The sequence below is a fragment of the Cetorhinus maximus genome, chromosome 26 (genome assembly GCF_964194155.1).
Source record: "Cetorhinus maximus chromosome 26, sCetMax3.hap1.1, whole genome shotgun sequence".
NCBI classification, from domain to species: Eukaryota; Metazoa; Chordata; class Chondrichthyes; order Lamniformes; family Cetorhinidae; genus Cetorhinus; species Cetorhinus maximus.
Window position 1 is genome coordinate 21681566 of NC_135904.1, and position 24451 is coordinate 21706016.

General features: G+C 39.9%; 1 protein-coding gene across 1 annotated transcript in view; it reads left to right on the forward strand.

Moving 5' to 3' along the window:
* prtga (protogenin homolog a (Gallus gallus)) overlaps positions 1–24451 on the forward strand; it is a 112199-nt gene that overhangs the window by 49646 nt on the left and 38102 nt on the right. Inside the window, exons 3-11 of the mRNA XM_078529910.1 lie at positions 182–326; positions 4493–4626; positions 6169–6306; positions 6624–6782; positions 10918–11080; positions 12935–13182; positions 14335–14499; positions 15867–16172; positions 21639–21827. Of these exons, the coding sequence (XP_078386036.1) occupies positions 182–326; positions 4493–4626; positions 6169–6306; positions 6624–6782; positions 10918–11080; positions 12935–13182; positions 14335–14499; positions 15867–16172; positions 21639–21827 (1647 nt within the window). The remainder of the gene's footprint in view (positions 1–181; positions 327–4492; positions 4627–6168; positions 6307–6623; positions 6783–10917; positions 11081–12934; positions 13183–14334; positions 14500–15866; positions 16173–21638; positions 21828–24451) is intronic.

Here is a 24451-nt window from a genome sequence, read left to right on the forward strand (position 1 = left end):
CTGTTGATGCTGTTGAATATTTTTTTTAACTTGTATGATGTGGTTTCAGTTTGAGTTCTGAGTTCTTCATTTTGGAGTTTTCCCTCAAAGAAGAGGGAAACATATCTTCCCCAGAAACACAACTTTCTAGTTGTGTACGAGTCCAAGTGTCTAACCATAGCAATGTCCCTTTAATTTTCAGGTATGTCTCCATTTGAAGTTCAGCCAGCCCACGCAGTGGTGAATGAAGGCGCAGTAGCAAGGTTTATCTGCAAGATACATGCAAATCCTCCACCAATCATAACCTGGGAATTCAACCGAACAGCACTGCCGCTAGCTACTGACAGGTAATATACCTGAGGGGCAAATCTGTAGCTTTACATTGATATGCAGAGAGTTAGAACATAAAACTGTCTTAATTATGTTTGCACCAAATTGTTACCAGTGTTAGTGAAATACATTGGCTCGGATTTTGTGATTGTGATGACAGCAAAACTGTCAGCGATCACTGGCATTGCTGTGTAAAACTGACGTGTAGTTACAGATGGAGATCCAGAAGTTGCTTTCAGTAATGCCCTGCACCTCGACCCAGTGCACAGTTGCAACCTTCTTGATGCAACTAACAGAATTGGCGAATTGACATATATACTTCAATTTTCTAATGCACTATTCTCGCTGTAAAAACCATCGACCATGTTGAGCCTTGTTGAATGAGGTGTAATTGTGTTGTTAACGACTTAGTAAAGTATAATCTTGGGAACTCTGGGACATCTTCCATGTCCTGGTTATAACCATATGTGCACGAAGTGTCATCAGCTGCAGCAGTTCAAGCTGCAGATTTCGGAGCTTGAACAGTAGCTGGCATTACTGCGTCGCATCCGCAAGGTTGAGAGCTTTGTGGATCGCGCTTTTATAGATATAGTCACCCTGCAGCTTAGGAGTATGCAGGGAGAGAGGGAATGGGTGACCAACAGGCATCCAAGAAGGACCATGCAGATAATGCAGGAGCGCATCTCACACTCCAACCAGTATTCAGTTCTGAATATTGATGCAAGTGATGGTTCATCTGGGGAATGCAGCCAGAGCCAAGTCCATGGCACCACAGGTTTAGAGGGGGGTCACAGAAAATGAAGAGCAATAGTGAAATAGTGATAGGCGATTCGATAGTCTGGGGAATAGACAAGCGTTTCAGTGGCCACAGACATGAATCCAGGATGGTATGTTGCCTCCCTGGTGCCATGGTCAAGGATGTCACTTGTTGGCTGCAGAGCACCCTGAGTGGGGAGCGATCGTGGTCCACATTGGTACCAATGGCATAGGTACAAAGAGGGATGTTGTCCTGCGGTCAGAATTTAGTGGCTAAGTAATAAATTAGCAAGTAGGACCTCAAAAGTAGTCATCTCTGGATTACTGCTGGAACCACACATGAGTGAGTAAAGAAATAAGAGGATAGAGTAGATGAATGCATGGCTGGAGAGATGGTGTAGGAGGGAGGGCTTTAGATTCTTGAGGCATTGGGATCAGTACTAGAGAAGGTGGGACCTGTACAGGCAGACGGGTTGCACCTAAACAGAGTTGGGACCAATTTTTTTGCAGGGTGATTTGCTATTGCTATTGGACATGGTTTAAACTAACTTGGCAGGGGTGTGGGAATCGGAAGGTAATACTAGAGAGGGATCTTGAGGTGCAAAGACTACTGAGACAGACAGTACAAGAGTAGGAAATTGTAAGGTGTTAGATGGGTTCAGCATAAGAGGAAAAGTAATCAAGTCTGAATTAGGGTGGCAGTGCATGTATGTGAATGCTTGAAGTGTGGTAAATAAGATTGGTGAGTTTCAGTCACAGATAATAACATGGAAATATGATGTGGTGATGCAGTTACATTGCCCAGTATTGGCCACCAACTAGTCGGAAAGATGTAGCAGAAAAAATTTGCAAGGAAACTAGAAAGGTGCAAGAATTATTGAGTAGGTATAATGGACTTTAATTATCTGATTCTTGACTGTAAAGAGCAGAGAGGGTGAAGAGTTAAGTGTATTCAGGAGAATTTTCCAGTCCAATGAGAAAGAAGATGCTGCTGGACCTGATTCTTGGGAATGAGTTGGGCCAAGTGGATCAAATGTCAAATTTAGGGGACAGTGATCATTGTGTCATAAGGTTGGCTATGGAAAAGGACAAGGAGCAATCCAGAGTAAGAATAACTGACTGAGGGAAAGCCGATCCAATGTGGTAGGAATGGATCTGGCCCAGATCATTTGGAATCTAAGATTAGCAGGCAAAATTGTAACTACCTTAACTATACTTTAACCATCGCTTCTTTTAAGTCAAATTCCCAGAAAGGGGAAGGGTAGGGAAAATAAATCCAAACCCCTGGGTGACAAAAGAGATAGAAATTAAGATGAAGCAGAAAAAGTGTGTTTATGACAGGTGTCAAATAGATAATACAGTTGAGAACCAGGCTGAATATTGACGTTTGCTGATGACAAAACTAGATGGGAATGTGAGTTGTGAGGAGGATGCTAAGAGGTTTCAAGGGGATTTTGACAAGCTAATTGAGTGGTCAAGAGCATGGCAGATGGAACATAATGTAGAAGTTATCCACTTTGATAGGAAAAACAGAAGTTCAGAGTATTTCTTAAATGGTGCGATATTGGGTGTCCTTGTTCATAAGTCACTGGAAGCTAACAAGCAGGTGCAACAAGCAAATAGCAAGACAAAATGTGTGTTGGCCTTAATTGCAAGAAGATTTGAATACTGGAGTAAAGAAGTCTTACTGCCATTGTGTCAAGTCTTGATGAGACTGCACCTGGAGTATTGTGTACAGTTTTGGTCTCATTACCTAAGGAAGGATGTACTTGTCATAGGGGAAGTGCAATGCAGGTTCACCAGACTGATGGGTTTGTCCTATGAAGAGAGATTGAGGAGACTGGGCCTGTGTTCTCTAGAGTTTAGAAGAATGAGAGGTGATCACATGAAGCATACAAAATTCTTACAGGACTCCACAGGGTAAATGCAGAAAAGATGCTTCCCTTGACTGGAGGTGTCTGGAACCAGGGGACACAGTCTCAGAATAAGAGGTAGGCCATTTAGGACAGAGATGAGGAGGAAATTCTTCAAAACTTGGAAGTATTGTGAACCATGAGGAGGATAGTTTGGGACTTCAAAAGGACATGGTCATAGGGTGGTGGAATGGGTGGTCAAATGACAAATGAAATTTAATGCAGAGAAATGATTCATTTTGGTAGAAAGAATACAGAAACAATACAAAATAAAGGATATAAATCTAAAGGGGGTGCAGGATCGGAGGGACTTGGGTGTATATGTGTATAAATCATTGAAGGTGGAGGACAGGTTAAGAGAATTGTTAATAAAGCATATGGCATCCTGGGTTTTGTCAATAGAGGCATAGAGTACAAAAGCAAGGAACTTATGTTAAACCTGTATAAAACATCGATTCATCATCAGCTGGAATATTGTTTCCAGTTCTGGGCACCGCACTTCAGGAAGGATGTGAAGGCATTATAGAAGGTGCAGAAAAGATTCATGAGAATGGTTCCAGGGATGAGGGACATCAGTTGTGCAGAAAGATTGGAAAATTTCCTACTGTTTTCTTTGGAGAAGGAAAGGTTGAGAGGAGTTTTGATAGAGGTATTTAAAATTGTGAGGGCCTGGTCAGAATGGATAGGTAGAAACTGAACCCATTGGTGTAAGCATCAAGAATCAGAGTGCGCAGATTTGAAGCAATCGGCAAAAGAAGCAATGGCAACATAAGGAAAAGCTTTTTCACACAGCAAGTGGTTAAGAGCTGGAATGCAGTGCCCGAGAGTGTGGTGGAGACGGCTTTCAAAAGGGAATTGGATTGTGAAAAGGAAAAATTTGCACGGCTACAGGAAAAAGGCAGGGAACGGCAAGAGATGAATTGCTCCTTCAGAGGGCCAGCAAAGGCATGATGGGGCAATGGCCCCCTCCTGTGCTGTAACCATAATATGATTCTAATTACTGTTGAACACCCTCTCTGGATATGAATCTAATTTTACAAGTGTGGAGTCTTATTCCCTCAGCATTTAAAAAAAATTCCATTATTTTAAAAATAATTTTGCATGCTATTTCACCTTTTACTTTAATCTCATATGAATATTCCAGTCTGTATTTTGCTTTCTATACAATGTCCTAAAATGTGACTTAATCCTTGCTTTTTACTTGCTGCTTTGCTGAATGTGCGAATTCTTCACTTCAGTGATTAGCTGTCAGGCTGTTCGCACTGTTGCTAAATGCCAAAGTACCAGAATCACGTGGAATAGAGGAAATTGACACTCTAGAGCCTGCTAAATGTTTTTGGGCAACATTTCCTGGTAAACAGTGGGCATCATCCCTTTGTGTCCCTTGCTGTAATTTCTGGGCCAATAATTCACCACTAATGTTACTGTGATGCATGGAATTGTTACTGTTGTCACTGCAGTCTAATCAAGCTTTTTAAGACAAAATATTAAGTAGTATCTCTTTCTCTTGTCAGGATAACTGCTCTGCCAACTGGAGTTCTTCAGATCTATGGGGTTGAGGGACGGCATGCTGGACAGTACCGTTGTGTTGCAACCAATGTCGCAAATAGGCGCAGAAGTGTGGAAGCCATTTTAACCGTTATTCCAGGTATGCAATTGAGATGTTTCTCCCCCTGAACAATGTTCAGTATTCGATTTGGCTTTGCATTCAACTTCACAGTTGAAGATATGCATGATCACTACATCTGATCTAAAAAAGTGTGTGCGCATGAAAGTTATGATTGCCATGGAAATGCTAAAAGTGCAGCTTGGTTGAACGGATCAGAACATCCTCAATTCCCTGTTGCGATAGACATGCAGATATGTTATTGCTGGTCAGTCATATAATTTGTCTCAATATTTTGAAAATGTCTTTGAAGAAATGAACTGAATTATATGATTAAGATGGAGTTGGTTTCATCTCTGGCTAGGAACATGCTATTACGAGGAATAACTATTTTCACAGAGGTGCCCTTTGGATTTGACTGATCAGGTCAGCAATTAATGTGGCAAATTTTCTTTAGCCTCGATCAAATTTTCCATTGCCATGATCAAATCGCCAGCAAGGCTTTCCTAATCAGTTTCAAGATACAATTAATTCTTGAAGTGCAAGTAGATTTGTGCTGGTTTCTAATATGCGGTACTCTCACCCAATTTTGTCAATGGCTTTGTTATCCTGGTTTATTTTGAATTGATGTTCCATATTTATTTTATTCACATGAGGCCATTTTGTCAATCCTCATGTAATTGAAGCATATAAGATCCTGGGGGGCCTTGACAGGATGGACGTGGAAAGGATGTCTCCTCTTGTGGGAGAATCTAGAACTAGGGGTCACCCATTTAAGACAGATGAGAATTTTTTTCTGAAGGTCATGACTCTTTGGAAATCCCTTCCTCAAAAGGCAGTGGAATCAGAGCCTTTGAATATTTTTAAGGCAGAGGTAGGTTCTTCATGAGCAAATGGGTCAAAGGTTACCTGGGATAGGCAGGAATGTGGAGTTGAGGTTGCAATTGCATCAGCCATGATCTTATTGAATGACGCAGCAGGCTTGAGGGGCTGAGTGGCTTACTTCTCCTAATTCGTATGTAATTAAGTTAAATTCATTCATTTTAAAAGGAATTTCTGCTTACATTTCCTATTTAATTATCCCAGAGGCTGAGATCCTTGTAACATTAGCTTTCACAAAGGTTTTGTGTGTAAGTGTGATATTTTGTTATTAAAGGGAAAAAAGGGGTTGTTCCAAATGGAAGCCCAAATGATATCATTTGGTTTCATTGAAAATTGAGGTTATCCTTTGACCATTTATTGGGAATCTTAATGATTCTTTCTAATTTTCATGGATCTGATTAGTGGTGCTATTTAAAATAAAATACATCTATTAGTACACATAACTTGCAGAAAAAAAGCGATTAATTATGTTTAAGTGACATTTTCTTTAACCCCAGAATGGAGATGTGCATCTCCTCATGATGTATTTAAAACCTAACTGATCCACTTCTTTTGTTATTAGGATTATTTCTGTGCACTGGACACCATTTTACTTTCGTTCTTAATTGGTTTTGCTAGTCAGTTAAAACTTCACAGGGTACTTGTTTAATTTTCCACGCTAAATAGCAATGATTTCCATTGACTTTTTTTTTACATTAATAGCTTGGGAGCCAAAAACTTTGCAGAAACCAGTGATTGTAGCTGGTCCTCAAAATCTCACTGTGCCTGTACATCAAACTGCCATGCTGGAATGTATCGCCATTGGTTCCCCAAAGCCTCTTGTGTCTTGGAGCCGTTTAGGTGAGATGTCTATTTCCTTTTATTCCTCCTGCTTTTCTTTGCACTTATACTTAGAAACCACAAAGCAATAGTTAAACCAGGAATAACTGGCAATTTTAAAATACTGCAATTTTATGATCCAACAAATATAACTAGAAACTTTGTTCTCAATGTAACTAAATGATCTACAAGTTTTATTCCTTCTTTTGCTTTTTAATGCCAAACATTTTACAAATATGCATGTCTAACATGTACATTTTAACTGCTTAAATTTGTCTTTCTGAATGATGTTGATCTAATTTTAATGGATGATACAAATATCTGCTTTTTCCAAACAGATCACCGATCTATTGATGTTTTCAATACTCGGGTTCTGGGAAATGGAAATTTGATGATATCCGATGTGAAGGTTGAACATGCTGGAATATATGTGTGTCGGGCCACTACACCAGGCACACGCAATTACACTGTAGCCACAGCTATGCTTACTGTGTTGGGTAAGATAGTCGGCGCATTTAAACTAAAGACTCTCAAATTAGTCGTTAAGTAGTACAGTATTGCTGAAAAAAGGGAAGTTGAAGCTTTTTGTCTTGCACTCATCCGGACATTCCAAGAATACCAATATAAGGGGAAAACAACAAATTATACTTTGTGGGAAAAGAGTGCTGATTGGTTGCCAAGTAGACTCTGATTGGTAGAGACGTTAGCACGGGGAATGCACCAGTGGTTGGTGACTGACAGTTAACTGCAAGCATTGTTTGAAATTTAAACCAGGCAGCTTGACCCTGATTGGTCAAGGCATTACCCTGAGGAATGAGTCAGCGAATGCCTCTCACTTATTTTGTTTAGCTGAAACAGGCGCTATGTGTGTACATGTTCTTTCTGTCTGCAAAGAACAGGGCCCTGTGTATTAATATTTGTAGCTTCCAATACACGCAAATGCGCCACACTGCGAGCATGACTTACAATCTTAAATTGGTTGTCAGTATAATTTGGAATGACACCTAACCACCTATCTCGTGCATATTTTTGATATTTAGATGATACATTCACTATATTTAAATCTGCAGCTGTGTGTAATAATTTCCTTGCGTGTCTTAATGGGCTCCACCCTGCACTCAAATTCACTTTTGAAATTGAGCAGTCAAATGAGCTCCCCTTCCTTGATGTACTAGTTGAGAAATCTGCCAGGGTGGGGTCTCTACCATGGTTTACCGCGAGCCTACCTTCACTGGTCAATATATGTGTTGGGATTTTTACAGTTCCACGTGCTGTAAGATTGGTCTTATCAGCAACTTTGTGAATAGAGCCCAAGCCATGTGCTCACCATGCAAGCTTGATGCTGAAATAGGGCTCATCAAAGCATCCTGCGGGATAATGGCTACCCTGATCAGGTCATTTTGCGTTTATATCATGCAGACTCATGGGCTTAAGGCCATCACTTTCAGCGCTGATAAGTGCCCGGTCTACTTCAGATTACTCTGGAAGGGCAAGGTGTCTCAAAAATTTGAGCAACAGGTGAAGCTAGCTGTGTCACGCTGCTACTATGCAGTAGCAGCATAAGTGGTATTCGCCATCAACAGAATGCTGCAGCCAAGTCAAAAAGACATTCTATCTATCATACAAATAAGTAATGTGGTATATGAATTTGAGTGCCAGTGTGATCCTCGGTGTGTAGGCCATACGTCCCAAAGACTAGCAGATCGTATCAAACAGCATGTCCCAGCTGCAGTTCGCGATGGACAAGGTACAGACCGTACCCAACCAGTCTGTGTTTGCAAAACTCAAAACACAGTGTCCAACATTAGTTGTGATTCTGTGATTGGACAACATTTGCTAAATAATCCTCAGTGTGCTAAGAATTACGCTGACAACCAGTTTAATATTGTCAGTCGGGCTCATAGTGTGGTGCACAGTGTGTACTGGAAGCTACATGCATTAATACACAGGACCCCGTTCTTTGCAGATGGAAAGATCATGTACACACATTGCACCTGTTTCAGCTAGACAAAATAAGTGACAACCATTCGCTGACTCATTCCTCAGGGCAATGCTTTGACCAATCAGGGTCAAGCTGCCTGGTTTAAACTTCAAACAATGTTTGGCAGTTAACTGTCAGTCACCAATTCTGGTGCATTCTCCATGGCAATGCCTCTACCAATCAGAGTCTACATGCCAACCAATCAGCACTGTCTTCTCATACAGTATAAATTGTTGTTTTCCCCTTGTATTGGTATTCTTGCGAAGTGTCCTGATGAGTAGAAGACAAAAAGCTTCACCATGTCTCTTATCTTTCAGCAATACTCTAGAATTAATGTGTGATTGCGGTGGCTAGTACATTATGAAGGTGCTTACTGCTGCCTTGAGGAGCCAATGAGATCATTTATAACAAGGGACACAATCTAGCCAAGTTCTGGCATTCATGCTGTCCATATTTGCAAAGTTTTCAGCTGAAAGTATTTTAAACAATATTTCATTTTTGATAGTTATTCATGCACACAGGTGTTATTTTCTTCAAGCTTATGTTATTTAAGTAAAATCAAACAATAAAGAACTAGTATTTATATAGCAATGAATGTGTCATTTGGGAATAACCCAAAGTACTTGACCTATAATGAAATTTTTTTTAAGTGCAGTCACTATTGTTATTTAAGCCCTTTCACCCATCGTGCCTGTGTTCCTTGATCTACATTGGTTCCTGGTTAAGCAACACCCTGATTTAAAAATTCTCACGTTAGTTTTGAAATTGCTTCATGGCCTTGCCCCCTCCCTGTCTCTGTAATCTCCACTCTGAGATATTTGCTCTACTCTAATTCTGGCCTTTCTAGTATCCTCAATTTTTAATTGCTCTGCCATTGACAGCCATGTCTTCAGCTGCCAAGGCCCTATGCTCTAGGAATCTCCTGGTAAATCTCTTTAAAGCACTCCTTAAAGCCTAACACTTTGATCTAGCTTTTGGTCCTCTGCTCTAATTGTGTCTTGGTGTCAAATTTTACTAGCAGTCCTGTGAAACACCTAGGGGCATTTTACTACATTAGAAGTGCTGTATAAACACAAATTATAGTAGTAGAGGTAGAAGATGATGATGAGCACAGCAATACCCCAGTACAGCATTACGATGGATGGCCAGTTATCCTCTCTTTCAGTGCTATTGGTTGAGGGAGGTACATTGGCCAATCAAAACTTCCTTTGTCTCTTTTGAATGGTACCACAGGCTTTTTAACATCCATTACAAAATCTGATGAATGGTACCTCTGACAACGCAGCACTCGTTTAGTAATGTTGTGGCCTAGATTATGTGCTCAGGCCAGCATTTGAAGGCACTGTAGCAAAGCCAAGCTGACATAAATAAATGGTCTTTTGTTTACAGTTATTTACAAAAAGGGTAAAGCTTTTAAAAGGTAGTGAGCTTGAACTGTTATCCTCAAAGAATGTGAATGAACACAGTGGACATTCCGTAAGGGATAGGTGAGCAGTGGGGTGATGGCTAACTGGAGACACTTGATTTATCTTGGTTTTTGTAAAATGCTTAATGGATAATCAAAATAAGACTGTCATTTAAAAAAAAACAGAAATGCGTAGCTTAAACCAAGTTGATGACTGAATTTTCCCTGCTTTGAATGTGAGTCTGGTCACTTATGCATTCTTTTTTGTATCCTATTGTTCAACTTGTGTACCTGATTTACAAGGTGTAAACAAACAAGTTTAAACATTTTTTTTCAATTTTATTTTCCTAATGAATATTATCAATGTAAGGAATGCTGGTGCTCCAAGATGACATGTCTGCCTAATTTGGGAAAACAGCATCAGCACTGAGCTTATCAAGTCTGGTATGACATGGTCAGATGCACAATAAAGCCATCTGCACTTAGCTCAAATATGTGCATCAGCCCTAACCTAATGGCACCCCTACTGCATTTGTGAGATTTTCATTCTCTGTACCAGCCATACTGTGGTCACTAGATTAGATTGCTAACTAGTGCCTAATTAAAACCAGTTCTTTGCTGGCAGAACACAGCCATTAGGAACTGGTTTGAGACAACCCAAACATATTTGATGTAGGAGCGTTGCAGAGATGGACAGAAAAAATAATTCCATTGCTCTGGGTTGGACTTGTCTTTTGTTTCAGGGACATGAAAACAAGTTTTGTTTTATATTAGCGCTTTGAATTTACAGAACAAACGATTGTCACTTTTATCTTGCTTAGAGGAACATGAGAAGTAATAGTGCTTATGTGTATATCTGCACTGTTATGAAACCATTATAGGGTATAGCAGCAGCTCATTCATCATGGTGCACAAAATCTCTCGTGCACTACAGAGTAAATATTGGTGTTGACCTCCCTCCATTAAAAGTAGGCATCATAGCTGCTTATGATTTGAAAATGTACATGACCTTGAGTTCCTTCAGATATCATTTTTCGTCATTATCTATGACTGAGAGGTGCTTTCACCAAAGACTGTTGCACTATCTCATTTGGGGTGCCCACCAATACCACTGAAGCTGAAGATATGCTTAGTTTTGCTGCTGAGAGTGAACTTCACAACATGGAGTTTTTTTTAAATTGTTTCAGTTGGACTCATTTTTAACAAGAATATATCCTTACTAGTGTTTTCTAATGTTGCTTTGTAGCCCCACCTTCTTTTGTTGAGTGGCCTGAGAGCTTGACAAGGCCTCGTGCTGGCACGGCCAGGTTTATGTGTCAGGCAGAAGGTATTCCTACACCTAAAATTAGCTGGCTGAAGAATGGACAAAGGATTCACTCCAATGGACGTATCAAAGTCCAGTATAGCAGGTACACAGCTATTTATTTTTAGTTCTGATTTGAAAGCCCTGTCTCCCATTTGCAGAATTGAGTATGATTAAGTCATAAATATTTTTCTAAAATGCACTTGATTTTCATTGTGGCTTGCAGTGCAGCTTTTTACCCAATAATGTCGCTGTCTGAACACAGTGAATAGTAACTCCTAGTTACATTATTAAATGAATTAATCTTTATGGCCATAGTGCCTTGTTAGCCTGCACAGTATTATTAATTCTAAATTGGGATTATTCAGTATACTTTTCGGTGATTATACTTCTCACGCTGTTAGAGATTTTTAAATGTATTTAGTTTAATTGCAAGTCTATGATTGTTATTTTTCATTCAAACTATGACTTCAAGGAGGCTTGGTATAACTGTCCAGGGCATGGAGTTCAAACGAATTGGAGACACCCTAATTGGTAGATACATAACATTGTGTGGCACTCAGCCACAGATAGCAGGGAAGGTCCAGCTTCAATCACTCAAGTCTGCTGGGGCGGCTGTGGGAGTTGTGTGGTGGGTCTCAAAGTCCTGGGGTATGAGGGGAGAATAGCCAGACTTCCTACTTTTGTTTTTGGAAGTGTTGTTCTGATGGGTGAGGACAGGATTTGCCAGGGAGCTGGGGTTACACTACTGACATGCAATGTTGTGAAGTGGGGGAGAACAAAGCATTTTTCTAGCACTGCTTACTCATCCTGACTCATCTCCCAGTGCAGGACACACCATTGGCCTGTCAGTTCCATTTAATTGAAATGTGGTCTCCTGTATTGCCAGAGTTTCTTGGGGCGGTTGAGGGGGGAACTTTTAAAAAGTTAAGTTGAGGCCTTTGCACTGTTTTTCCTGTCACTAATGGGAGCTGGCACAGAATGAGGCTCCATTTTGTAAGTGCTCTGATGCAAGCAATATGGACAGTCTTATGCTACATTTGTAACACCATGTTACAATTGTCTGTCTTTTGTCTTGCTGAGTTTGGAATTTAAAGCACTAAGTTTTAAAGTAGTGAAAGCACACCTAATCTCAGAGCAGTATACTGGTGATTCAGTTTTAAATGTTAATAATGGCTTCAGAATTCCCTATCAATGACTTGGTCAGTGGCTTTGTAAGCCAGAAGTGAATCCAAACCTGGACCTGGTCTGACTCTAGCACAACCATTACAATCGGCAGCAGGCCTAGAAAGTTCTGATGCAGATGCTTAATCTGTACAGTAACCTAACACATCTCTTTGTTAAAGCAAAAAACTGCGGATGCTGGAAATCTGAAGTAAAAATGCTGCAAAAACTCAGCAGGTCTGGCAGCATCTGTGGAGCGAGAAACAGAGTTAATGTTTCGAGTCCATATGACTGCTTCAGAAGACTCAGTGTTAACTCTGCAGAGCTTTTCCAACATTTTGTTTTATTAACTCTTTGTTAGCTGTAGATCAATGGCACAGACCAAAGTATGCAGTTATCCCGTAGGCTTTTGTTTACATTGTATGAAGGCTGGTGTCATACAGGTAAATAGTTATGATTGACTGAGTGAGTACCAGACAACTTTAGTCTTTAGAGGGTTCTAGCTCCCTCCTGGATTTGAATTGAACCAGATTAATTTTGGAATTAATTTAATTTTATACAAATGAGGCTTGCATTGTAAGCAGACTCAGGCACTTTCTAGTAAATTGGTCATGTTGTTATAACTTGCCTTCAGAAATTTTCAGTTATTAAATGTACAAAGTATAGCCCCTTTTTAAGCTTTGCATTTGCCAAATCTAAAATTATTCAATTGGAGAGCTACACTTAATTAGAGATTATTGTGAGTAGATGTATGCTTGAAAATTGAGGTAATCAGCCAAATTCTTCTTCTTTTAAGCAAATTGGTAATAAACCAGATCATTCCTGAAGATGATGCCATTTACCAGTGCATGGCTGAAAATCAACAAGGATCTGTCCTTTCAGTGGCCAGACTGATTGTTATTATGTCTGAGGACAGACCTAGCGCACCTAGAAATATCCAGGCAGAAACTGTGTCGAGTTCAGGGATTCTTCTGTCTTGGGAAAGGCCCATGTACAATTCTGACAAAGTAATCGCATACTCGGTCCATTACATGAAAGCAGAAGGTGAGCCCTGAATTTTATTCATACACTTCAAGATTGTGTTGCTGGAACATATTTTTTTTCAGCCAGTAGATAGCTAGAATTGTTCATTTTAAAACCTTCTTCCAGGTAATAAAGAAACGTTCACTGCAGTAAACCTGCAAGGTGCATCATTGCTAGAACTTCAGAAGAAGCATCTGTTTAAATGTAAATTAAGTAGCTTGCTTTAAAACTAATCTGCAAGTATCATCCTCTTCACTTTTTTTTATTGTTTGGGCTTGGACATTCTCTGTTCCCAATGTCTAATTGTAATGTGAGAGGTTGACCATCTGTTGTTAATATTCTGTTGCTGGGCAGAGGTCACAAAGAGAGAATAGCCTCTCTAATGAAATGGGAATAGCAGCCTTCTCTGCACAAACAATGTGATCTGCTGAGATGATTAAAATTGGGTAGAAGGTTTACCTTCTCAAGGGAAAGGTGTTTATTATGAGTTCATAGAACAGAGAGTATAGAAATGTGTGAAGGTGTAATTAAAGTGTGTGGTGAAGTGTGTTCAGGCAGCACCACCAGTTTTCTGAAGGCATTAGAGTGTTGGCTATGGAGTGCAGATTGCAGTCGAATGGTTGCTTTGTGTTCCATTATAGTTATTTCATTAAGCCCCAGCGTGAGTTCTGTTGGAGTATTCAGCACGGTAACAAGACTGTTGAATTTTACTTCAAGGATTTTGTTTTCTAGGTCAGAAATCAGGACTTTTGAAATACATTATTAGCCGGTAATTACTACTTGTGTATGGACCTCTTGGGTTTTGCAAATTAAGCGGCTATCAAGCTTATTCATGAATGTGGGAAAATGTAATTGGGAATAATTTTGCTTTTGGCTGTGATTTTAAAATGCAGCGTTTTGCTTTAAGGGACAAAGTACTAGTGAAGTTGATGACGGGAATATCAACTGCTCGCATGAATTATGTAACTCCTTTACCCCAGTGGAGATGGGAGAAAAAGTTTATTTGCTGCAAAATGATATTAAAAGTCTAAAAAGCTAGTCATTTTGAGGGACATTTAAATATTTTGTGTGTTATTTTTCCATCACGTGCCAACCTGTAAAGAGCAGCGTAACAAGCTGCCTCAGCTAATTATTCCAGGCTCTCAAATTGAGAGGGGATTTTTCTTTTCCTAGGTTTAAATAATGAAGAATATCAAGTGGTTATTGGGAATGACACAACTCGTTATATTATTGATGATTTAGAACCAGCCAGCAATTACACATTTTACATTGTAGCATACATGCCCATGGGAGCCAGTCGAATGTCAGAGCATGTCATTCAGCACACGCTGGAAGATGGTATGTATGAAAAGCTATTCTGAGGTAGTGCTGTTAAACATTGGTTTCTGTATAATATAGAAAATGTGTAATATTAATAAATGGCTCTTGAGAGCTCTTACTCATACAGCAAAGTTGTACCGATGATTTATTTCCCCACTGAGCTACTGGAAGAGTTTATTCTAAAAAGAAATCAGGATTATTTTATTTTTACCATCCTGGAATGAACCTAAGTACCTTTTTAATGTAATTTCAACCATTTTGTACTTTTTAGCATAATTACAGCTCCATCTATGCAACCTAAATTACCTCATACCTGTAGTGCAAGAGAGTTGTGCAGAAGTATTTATTTTTTACACTTTATCGAAGTCATCAGCTTTTCACATGCATCTACCATTTACCTTGCCCTCCCACTCCAGTTGATAAATCTGCTGCATAATATTCGTTATTTATTTCCAGCTATTGCTGGAAAAGTTTTTTTTCTTAGTTCCCAGTCAGCTTTTCTGAAACCAGCTGTTAAATACATCCACCAGCTGTCCAGTAATTACACAATGTGTGAATATTGTTGGTTTCTAGTTAGCTTAATGAATCGCTTACACTTCAGTTATAGTGGACAGTCTAAACCGTTAAAACTCTCCCCATCGGTTGCATTGTACAGGATGACTTGAATTGACTTTATTGTAAAAGACAAATACGTATACAAAATGGGGAAATAATTTTAGAAGGCATACATTGAACTGTGTGCCATCCACAGCGTTAGCTTGTTAAAATAAGCTGTTAACCTCTGTACTTGGCAGTGTTTATTTTTTTAAATTCTTTTCATGGGATATGAATGCTCCTGGCTAAATCAGCATTTATTGCCCACCCCTACTTGCTCTTGAGGTGGTGGTGGTGAGCCACTTTCTTGAACCACTGCAGCCCTATCATTCATAGTGGTTTGATACAACTGAGTGGCTTGCTAAGCCATTTCAGGGAGCATTTAAGAGTCAACCACATTGCTATGCGGTTGCACGTAGGCCAGGCCAGGTAAGGATGGCAGATTTCCTTCCCTAAAGGGGAAACACATGGGTCTTTGCAACAATCGGCAATGGTTTCATGGCCACCATTACTGAGAGTAGCTTTTAATTCCAGATTTATTAATTAAATTTAAATTTGAACCCGAGCACCCAAAGCATTAGCCTAGGCCGCTGCATTACCAGTCCAGTGATATTACCACTGCACCACCACCTCCCCATAAACTTATGTTTAATTTCTATGGTATTAAATAGTGTTTCCTATGAGAAACGATTTTGCTCTCTTGTTACTAAATTTGGTGCTGCTGAAAAATAAGATCAATTTAACATGGATTAATTTTAAATAATGTTTTTCTTAATACCCTCTTCACACAGTCCCTTTGAGAGTGCCGGAAATCAGCTTGACCAGTCGTAGCCCAACCAATATCCTGATCTCATGGCTCCCCATCCCAGCTAAATTCAGGAGAGGGCGTATTATTGCGTATCGCATTTACTACCGTAAAAGCACAGAGAGTGCTGTCCATCTTGTGGAGCTTCCAGGGGCCATATCCGAACACCTGCTTGAAGATGTCGAGCCTGACAGCACTTACCTTGTACGAATCTCTGCGGCGACCAGAGTGGGTTGGGGAGAATCTTCAATCTGGACTTCCCACAGAACCCCAAAGGCTACGAGTGTAAAAGGTAATATATTGCCTTATTAAACATTGATTTTTATACAGTGATCTTTATACAGTGGAATTACAGAATCAGATCTAAAAAAATTGGTCATTGCCAGGGCTCTCTGCACCATTTATGACCTGTTGTTGTGATTGACCACATGGCCTATCAGCTGTTCAGCAAACATGCAAGTTTAGAACTGGGATGCCTACATCCAATGTAGTAAGCATATATTCAGACTTGATAGCCAAACTAGATACCTGGTTAAAATATGATTGAGGAAAGTTGAGTGTCAGGGCAATGAGTGTATTAGGCTTCGTAGACCAATGATAAGCAATACGTCTAACCTTTGAATCTTTTTGTTTTGCATTTGGGAAGTTTAGTTTTAGTGCTGCAAGATTGTGTATCCCTTTGCGATCTTAGAATTCACAGAACACATGGATTTTACATTCATTGCAGTGGTAAACGCCAGTATTCATTGTGTGTGTACAGATATTTGGTCAGAAGTTTGCAAACAACCTGGTTGAGCCGGTGACACTTGCCAGGGAGGGGGGTGAAGTCGGTGGCTAGGAAACGGAATTTGCAGCAGGGACTGAAGACAATGGGTTTGGTCTATTCAGTATTTAGTTGGAGGGAATTTCTGCCACTCCAGTACTGAATGTCAGACAAGCAGTCTGACAATTTAAAGACAGTAGAAGGATTGAGATGTGTGGTCGTAAGGTAGAGCTGTGTTTCGTCAGCGTGCTTGTGGAAACTGCCACTGTGTTTTTGGACGTTGACACTGAGGGACACTATGTAGGTGAGAAATAAGAGAGGGCAAGGATAGGTACTGGGAGGCACCATAGGCAATGCTGTGGGGATGGGAAGAGAAGCTATTGCCATTAATCCTTTGGCTGCGACTGGATAAACAAGAATGGAACCAGGCAAGTGCAGTGGAGAGACTTGAAATGAAAATGACGTGGCCAGCCATGTTATGACTCAGATGGGTTAAGAAAGTCTACCTTTGTCACAGTTAATTAAGATGTTATTTGTGATTTTGATATGAGTTGTTTCAGTACTGTGGTAGGAGCGAAAACCTAGCTGAGCAATTTAAACTTGGTGCTCAGGGAAAGATGACACAGATTTGAGAGGCAACAGCACATTCAAAGACTGAAGAGGAAAGAGGTTGGAAATGGGACGATAGTTTGCAAGGGCGGAGGCTTCAACAGTTCTTTTGAGAAGATAGGTGATGGCAGCTTTGAAGAAGAGGAGGGACAATTACCTGAGGACACAGAACCATTAACAGTATTAACTAATATAGTAGTCAAGAAGGGAAGTTGGGTGGTTAGCAATTCAGTGGGAATAGGGTTGAGGGAGCGGGACAAAAACAGAATTACCTGGAAAAACTCAGCAGGTCTGGCAGCATCGGCGGAGAAGAAAAGAGTTGACGTTTCGAGTCCTCATGACCCTTCCGCAGAACTTTACTCAGTTCTGTTGAAGGGTCACGAGGACTCGAAACGTCAACTCTTTTCTTCTCCGCCGATGCTGCCAGACCTGCTGAGTTTTTCCAGGTAATTCTGTTTTTGTTTTGGATTTCCAGCAGTTTTTTGTTTGAGGGAGCGGGAGTTGGGTCTTGTGGACTTGATGAGCTCGGAGAAGGCCTAAGGGGAGATGTGAGAAAAACTAGAGAAACTTGCGAGTTGAAGACTAGGGCTGATGGGGTACGAGATAGAGAGGGTGATGGGGTGAAACCTTAGAGAAAGCTTGACTTGGTGGGCTAGGGAAGAGAGGGAAGCAACAGAGGCTGATGGAAGTCCATGTGTTCGTTTCACATGTTGGATGTAGGAGATGACTACAGATGTTTAAAATAATTTGCAGAGGAGAAAATAAGCCATGGGGTTATCTTTTCATTTTAGGATGGACCTGGAATGATGAGCAACTTTGGCAGGCGAGAGCAGGACCCAATAGTGCTATGTGGTCCAGCCAGGTATAGGCTTTTTATTAGTGATGTGATGAACAGTGTAATTTGCAATGCTTTGCAATCCATTTAGTTTTGATCAGTACACAAAGACTTTGTCTGATGGCTCAGTTAGTGATGGCAACATGTAATTAAATGATATATAATAGAAGGCTGCAGATATCATGCATGGTGTGTTAACTAATCTCGACCAAGGTTCCAACAAGGGTGGGTAAAATTGTCATTTGTACACGGGCTAAGATGAGTAAAGGTCAGGCTTCCTGCTCCTGATTTCTAGCCATTGTCACTGGCTGGATTTTGTGCTCGCAAGACGGTGATTAAGCTGGAGACCTAGACATACAGCTTTACAAATACCAATCTGCGGCAAGCTGCTAAGTGTCACAGTCCAGCTCTTTCCCCTCTTCATAGCGAAGCATTACATGTCATTTGTGTTCAGGTAAACTTTGATTGCATGCTGCAATAAAATGCTAACAATTGCCTCTTTAAATGTGTATATTTAAACCTTAACCTCACCCGTGCCTTGCTTTTGTGGGCACAGCTCATTTCATTCCGCTTGTATCAGCCAGGAGATGTCTATTAGGACCATGCTTCCCATCACGATCCATCAGTGCCATTGCGATTATTGGACAAAAGCAACTTCAGTTCTGCTGGCCTGACTCATCTTAATGCAAATGAGTGCTATGCAACATTGAAGTACACCAGCATGGCTTTGCTGAGAACTAAGGGCACTTCCAACCAGACGAAGCAAGGTCGGATGACTTGTACTCGGTCATTCAAACTGGGATTAGAAATCAGATACTGAACAATTTGATTTGTGGGAGGCCTGAATTTCATTTTTCTATGACTAACTTAATTTGTTGGGCTGTATGTAAATAATTATTAGCACATGCATCTAAAAATACCAGTCTTGGATCCATTGCGGTAAAGGAGAATCAGGCCTAAAGGAGCTTATCCTTAAGCAATCATAAGTAAAATAAAGCTCCATATGTAATTTTAAAAAGTTATATTTTGTTACTCTGGCTTCCCTCCCCCCTTCACTGATCTTCTCCAGATCTCCTCTCACCAATTACCTTACTGCCGGGGACTTTTCCCTCGGGGCCCTGACAGTGGCCTCCTACCTAGTGAAGTCTGCTGGCCATCTTGTCATTCTCGCCAGGTCCAGGCAGGAGTGTTACCTCCTACATGCTAATGAGGCCTGGGAGTTTAAATAGCCTGAGCCTCACACCAGCAGTGTCGTGGGCTCCCTGCCCAAACATAAAATCCTTGAGTTAGAATCAAGAGTTTTAAAGTTGAAATTGTCGACAATTCAACTAAAGGCACAATGGGCACTGCAAATACATATTATACTTCTATTTTAGTCTTTCCCATGGACAGGGTTGGCATCGGAATTATCGCGTGTTGCGACTCACTGAACATTTTAAAATATATAATAAATTGTGTCTTATTCCTCTTGGCAGTGTGCACAGGGTGCTGCATAAAAATATTGCAAGTTGGGCCATGTGATGACTGAACCATGTCTCCTGAAGGGCAATTCTATCATAGCAATGCAGTCAATAGATGCACTAATACAATTTTTCATTTAAAAATGACACACAATGTGCGCTGTGGGTTTTGTTACTTCAGCAAAGGATAGATGTGCAGTGTACTCTTTTCTCACTGAATTGTCAAATGTGAGAGCTTGGGAGTAAATTGATAAACGAGCAAGTATTTGAGGCTGTTAACCTAGGATTAGTTTTGTGCAATGCTTTTTTTAAATAATTGAGGCACAAAATGAAGTGCTTGCAATTTTGAGGAGGAAAATTAAAACCTCCGTCCTGAGGCAGAGAGCATATGGTGATCTGCCTGTTGTTCATAGATTGTTGCAATAATCTTGTTAAGATGTTGCTGGTGTTACCCGAGTAACCTTTGCCCTTGTGCCAGTAACATCAGAATGGGCCCCAAATCAATGGATCATAAGGTTTGCAATGGTCCGCTAGCTCCAATAGTAAAGATGAGCCTGTGTCTAATAGGAGCTGATTCTGCAACTGTGGGAGGAGAAAATATCTTGTGTTTACCTTTGATTTTATTAAATGGTATCCATCCAAGAATAATTCAGTTTGGGCACAGACAAAGAGATGGTGTGTTTATGTTTGCTGATACATCCAAATAAACAGTCAAAGCGCCAGTATTTCATTCTGGTGCCTGCTATCTTAAACCATCAATCTTGGAGCTGTCAGGCTTAGAGCAGGACATATCCCTGTGGGGCTCCAGGCCTGTTGTTTTCATCAGATTAGGGGAGTAAGCAGCAGGGTAGACAACATTCCTTCCCTTAAAAGAAGAAAAGCAAGACTTGAAAAGGCCCATCCTGAGCTCTGCTACGCTTGTGTTTTTTGTCTTCGTTTCGTGTAGCCTCCTGTCTGTCATCCCCTGGATTTCTTTTTCTGTAGCTGTGCTGTGTTTTGAGATTTTTCTCAGCACAAATCATGACCTCCTCGGAAACTATGACCTTAAAGCAATGTTTTATTTGGGGGGGAAAAAAAGCCCTAAAGATGCATTTAAAAAAAATCCTGAAAGTTGAGTTGCCAATTCAAATGTTTATGTAATGGACCAAGTTTGGCTGTTGGGAATCCTCAACTGGGAGCTATAGGATACCGCTTGAATTCTTTGCAGGAGTGGCTTTATTGACAGAGATATTAAGGCCCAATTTAAGTCGCAGCTGAACTTCCATTGCTTCTACTTTAGAAAATTAAAGCGCTTCCTGAATTTGACAGCAATTTATTTTCGAGCTTTCCTTTTAGTTTCGAACCCTGTGAAATGTGTTTTTTGTGTATGGCAGTAAAGCATTCTATAGTGACAAAATAAGGCATTATCAATTAATTGAAGAGTAAGAGGTCACTTGATTGAAACATATAAGATCCTGAGGGGTCTTGACAGGGTGAATGTGGAGAGGATGTTTTCTCTTGTGGGCGAATCTAGCACTAGGGGCCACAGTTTAAAAATAAGGGGACGCCCAGTTAGGGACAGAGGTGAGAATTTTTTTCACCTGAGGGTTGAGAGTCTTCGGAACTCTCTTCCTAAAAAGGTGGTGGAAACAGAGTCTTTGAATATTTTTAAGGCAGAGGTAGATAGATTCTTGATAAGCAAGGGAGTGAAAGGTTATCGGGGGTAGGTGGGAGCGTGGGGTTGAGGTTACAATCAGATCAGCCATGATCTCATTGAATGGCAGAGCAGACTCGAAGGACCGAGTGGCCTACTCCTCCCATTTCATATGTATGTATGTATATTCGTATATAATAACTTTTAGACCTACATGCAATGTTCTGAGAACAAATGCAAATGCCATGACACTCTGAGGGTGAAATTAATCAGTTTTTTTTTACAAAAAGGTTTGTGTTGTCTGTTGGCTCACACCAGGTGTACAGAAGTAATTGACTATGCTTCATGTATAAAAGAGAGTCACGTTTGAACAACTTTATGCAACTCAATGAAACTTGTATTCTGATAGGAACATTTGAAAGGACATAAATGATGTTTTCCATGTCCTGTTTCCATAGTCCCCTTGGCCCCAGAGCTGCGTTTGGAGCCATTGAACTGCACAACGATTACAGTAAGCTGGAAGCAAGCGGAGGAGAATAGTGTGCACATCCAGGGATATAGACTGTTTTACAGGGAAGAAAGTCAGCAAGAAACTGGGCCAATTGGACTCGGCATGCAAGATTCCCATTACACCATCAGTGGACTAGGTACGTGATGTTCAAGCATTTAATGTAGTCTTAACTTGCAGTCGCTACTTGCAGAGTTTTAGTGCTGATGCTTCTAACTTCCCACGTTTAGATTTCTCCGATTTATTTTTTAAATTCTTTGCCTGGGTGAAAGCGTGGATGTTAAAACATTTTTTTAGCGATAACCAAGTCTGTTTGGAACATTTGCTGTGGTTATGTTTTATGTTTACTTTTGGAGGTTTTTCAATCTTTTTTCATTGCACACCCCATTATTACCCTGTTAATAGTACATTTTGCTTCATTGTACACTTACTTGGCTTCAGTTGTGCTGGAAATCCCCAAGGATGGGGGAAGGGTGAAATTTAATTTTCCCTCCGGATCAGCTCCACCGTAAAGTTTATTAACAACAAATAAGTTGCTTGACACAGGGTACGAAAAGGGTCTGAGAAAAAATAACCCAGTGCTTTGTTCAGGGAAATCTATCCAGTGTTTCTAAATTGAAAACTTAAAAATCATCTTCAGCCAGTGGCCAGAAATAATTTTAAAAATCTCCACTGAAATGGCTACGTTTTTCTTAGACATCTAAGGAAATGAAACTCAACATGTAAGTCACATCTGTGTTGTGAAGGTGTAAACAAACTTTAAAGCATTTACTCACATGGTGAAGTGACTGCTGCTACTGTATAATTGTCATTAGTAAAAGTTCAAATTTTTGAATGCTATACCTGTTTTTCAGCATAAGTGTAATTGGATTTGCTAATGAATTTGAACAGTATATTTAATTCCTTTCCTCCCTTGGTTCCACTAAAAGTGGGAGGATTTGAATCAGGATATTATCTGTTTCTTCTTCTGTCTGGGACAATAACTTGTCACTTTACAAACTGCAAAAGTGCTCTCCCTTCATCTGCAAATACCACTGTTGAACACTTATATCTTCCTGTTAATGCTCCATTACATCTGTTTTAGTGTTGCTGCAGAAATAATTTAAAATTATTTTTCTTAATTTAGCGGTACAAAAATAGTGTGACTTAGAAAAAAGGCTTTTGTATCACATAGTATCATTTACCGTCAGCCCTTCCTCAAGGGATTTTTTTTTGTGTGTTGTGAATTATTTACACAACCTTCTCTGTCAACACAATCCGTCAGCACAGTTGTTCTGCATTTTTGCTTCCAGACCACCTGAAATGATCTGAAATCTGGTTCCTGCAGAGCCACGTAACCATTACGAGCTTTTATCAAATTGTGCTAAATCAGAGCCAAGGTTTGTTCCAGCTTGTGCAGAACTGGATTGCAGTAAAGGTTTAAGTTGGTATCTGTGCACATGCAGTAAAATGTTTCACAGGCCACTGTAAAGTCCCAGACTTGATGTGATGGAGGTAAGCACTAGACCACTTCTAGTTTACATGAATGCACACTTCCTAATGGATGTTCGGATACAATTAAGATTATGTTCAATACCGATCTTTGTCTATTTATAAGCTTGAGAAAGACTTTGTAGTTTTGTTCAGTGCTTTCAAATGCAAGAGTTTTGAATATTTTTAGCATATTATTGGAGCTGCTATTCTTATGACTAAATAATATAATCAGCATTTAAAATGTGATCCTTCAGCAAAGAAAAGAAACAATAATATCTGAATGTTATTACATTTTAAATTCTTGGTTTGAATGATCTATAAATGTAAGTCATTGCAGAATTATTAAGTCTGACCTCAGTCACTGTTTGGCTGTGGCCCTTGACTGTTGCCAGGTGATGAGCTTAGATTCACTGATCCCTGTCAAGGGCCTCAATCCCCGTGTGATGTGGGAACAACAGCACATTCTTAACTACTAACTGGACAACTGACCATCTGTGGCCATTCCAGCCATAGCAGGTGGCTGGCAGCTGACCATTTAACCAGGCAAAAAACTGTCCAGAACAATGACCCAGGAGAGTAGAACAAAACCTGATCATTGATTGGATTCTGTTCCTATTCCAGTGTTTTGTATGTTATTTATCTTTCCTGAAGTAGCTATTTTGGCTATGTTAAAGAGACAAATTAGATCGATCATTACAAACCAAAGTAAATGTAATTTTGCAGAGACACTCATTTTGTACAAGCTCTGCCTTCTGGGTCCAATTCTTCCCCTAGTTAATGGTTAGGCTTTTCTGATTCAGTATTATGTGGATTTAAAAAACACTTTCTGGTAGATACCTGTCGAAGCTCAAACAGTATTCCTTTATACCTTAAGATTTAAAATTACCTAATCTTAAAAAAAAGTATGGAAAATCAAGAGTTTCAGTTCAGCTGGACCAGCTGCTCTGTCCATGATTTGTAAACATGTTTGGAGTATAAAGTTATTAACTGTAATAACTCAACTTCTGCAGTAGAGTATATGATTAATTGTGTAAAGTTTTCAGAATAAAACATTAAAAAACAAAAATTAGATGGAAAAGTAAAGCAAATAATGAGTATTAAAAAAAATCCATCATTTTGCTCCACACCCCTCTATCTTGTAAAGATACAGCTCAGGAAATATCATCTTTATTATATTCATTTTTCACTCAAACTAGTCACTGGAATTTGAAAGCATGTTGTTGAACCCAGGCACCTGCGTTTACTGTTTCTTTATTAAAAGTTGTTTTTGATCTTTATTTTGGCATTTTA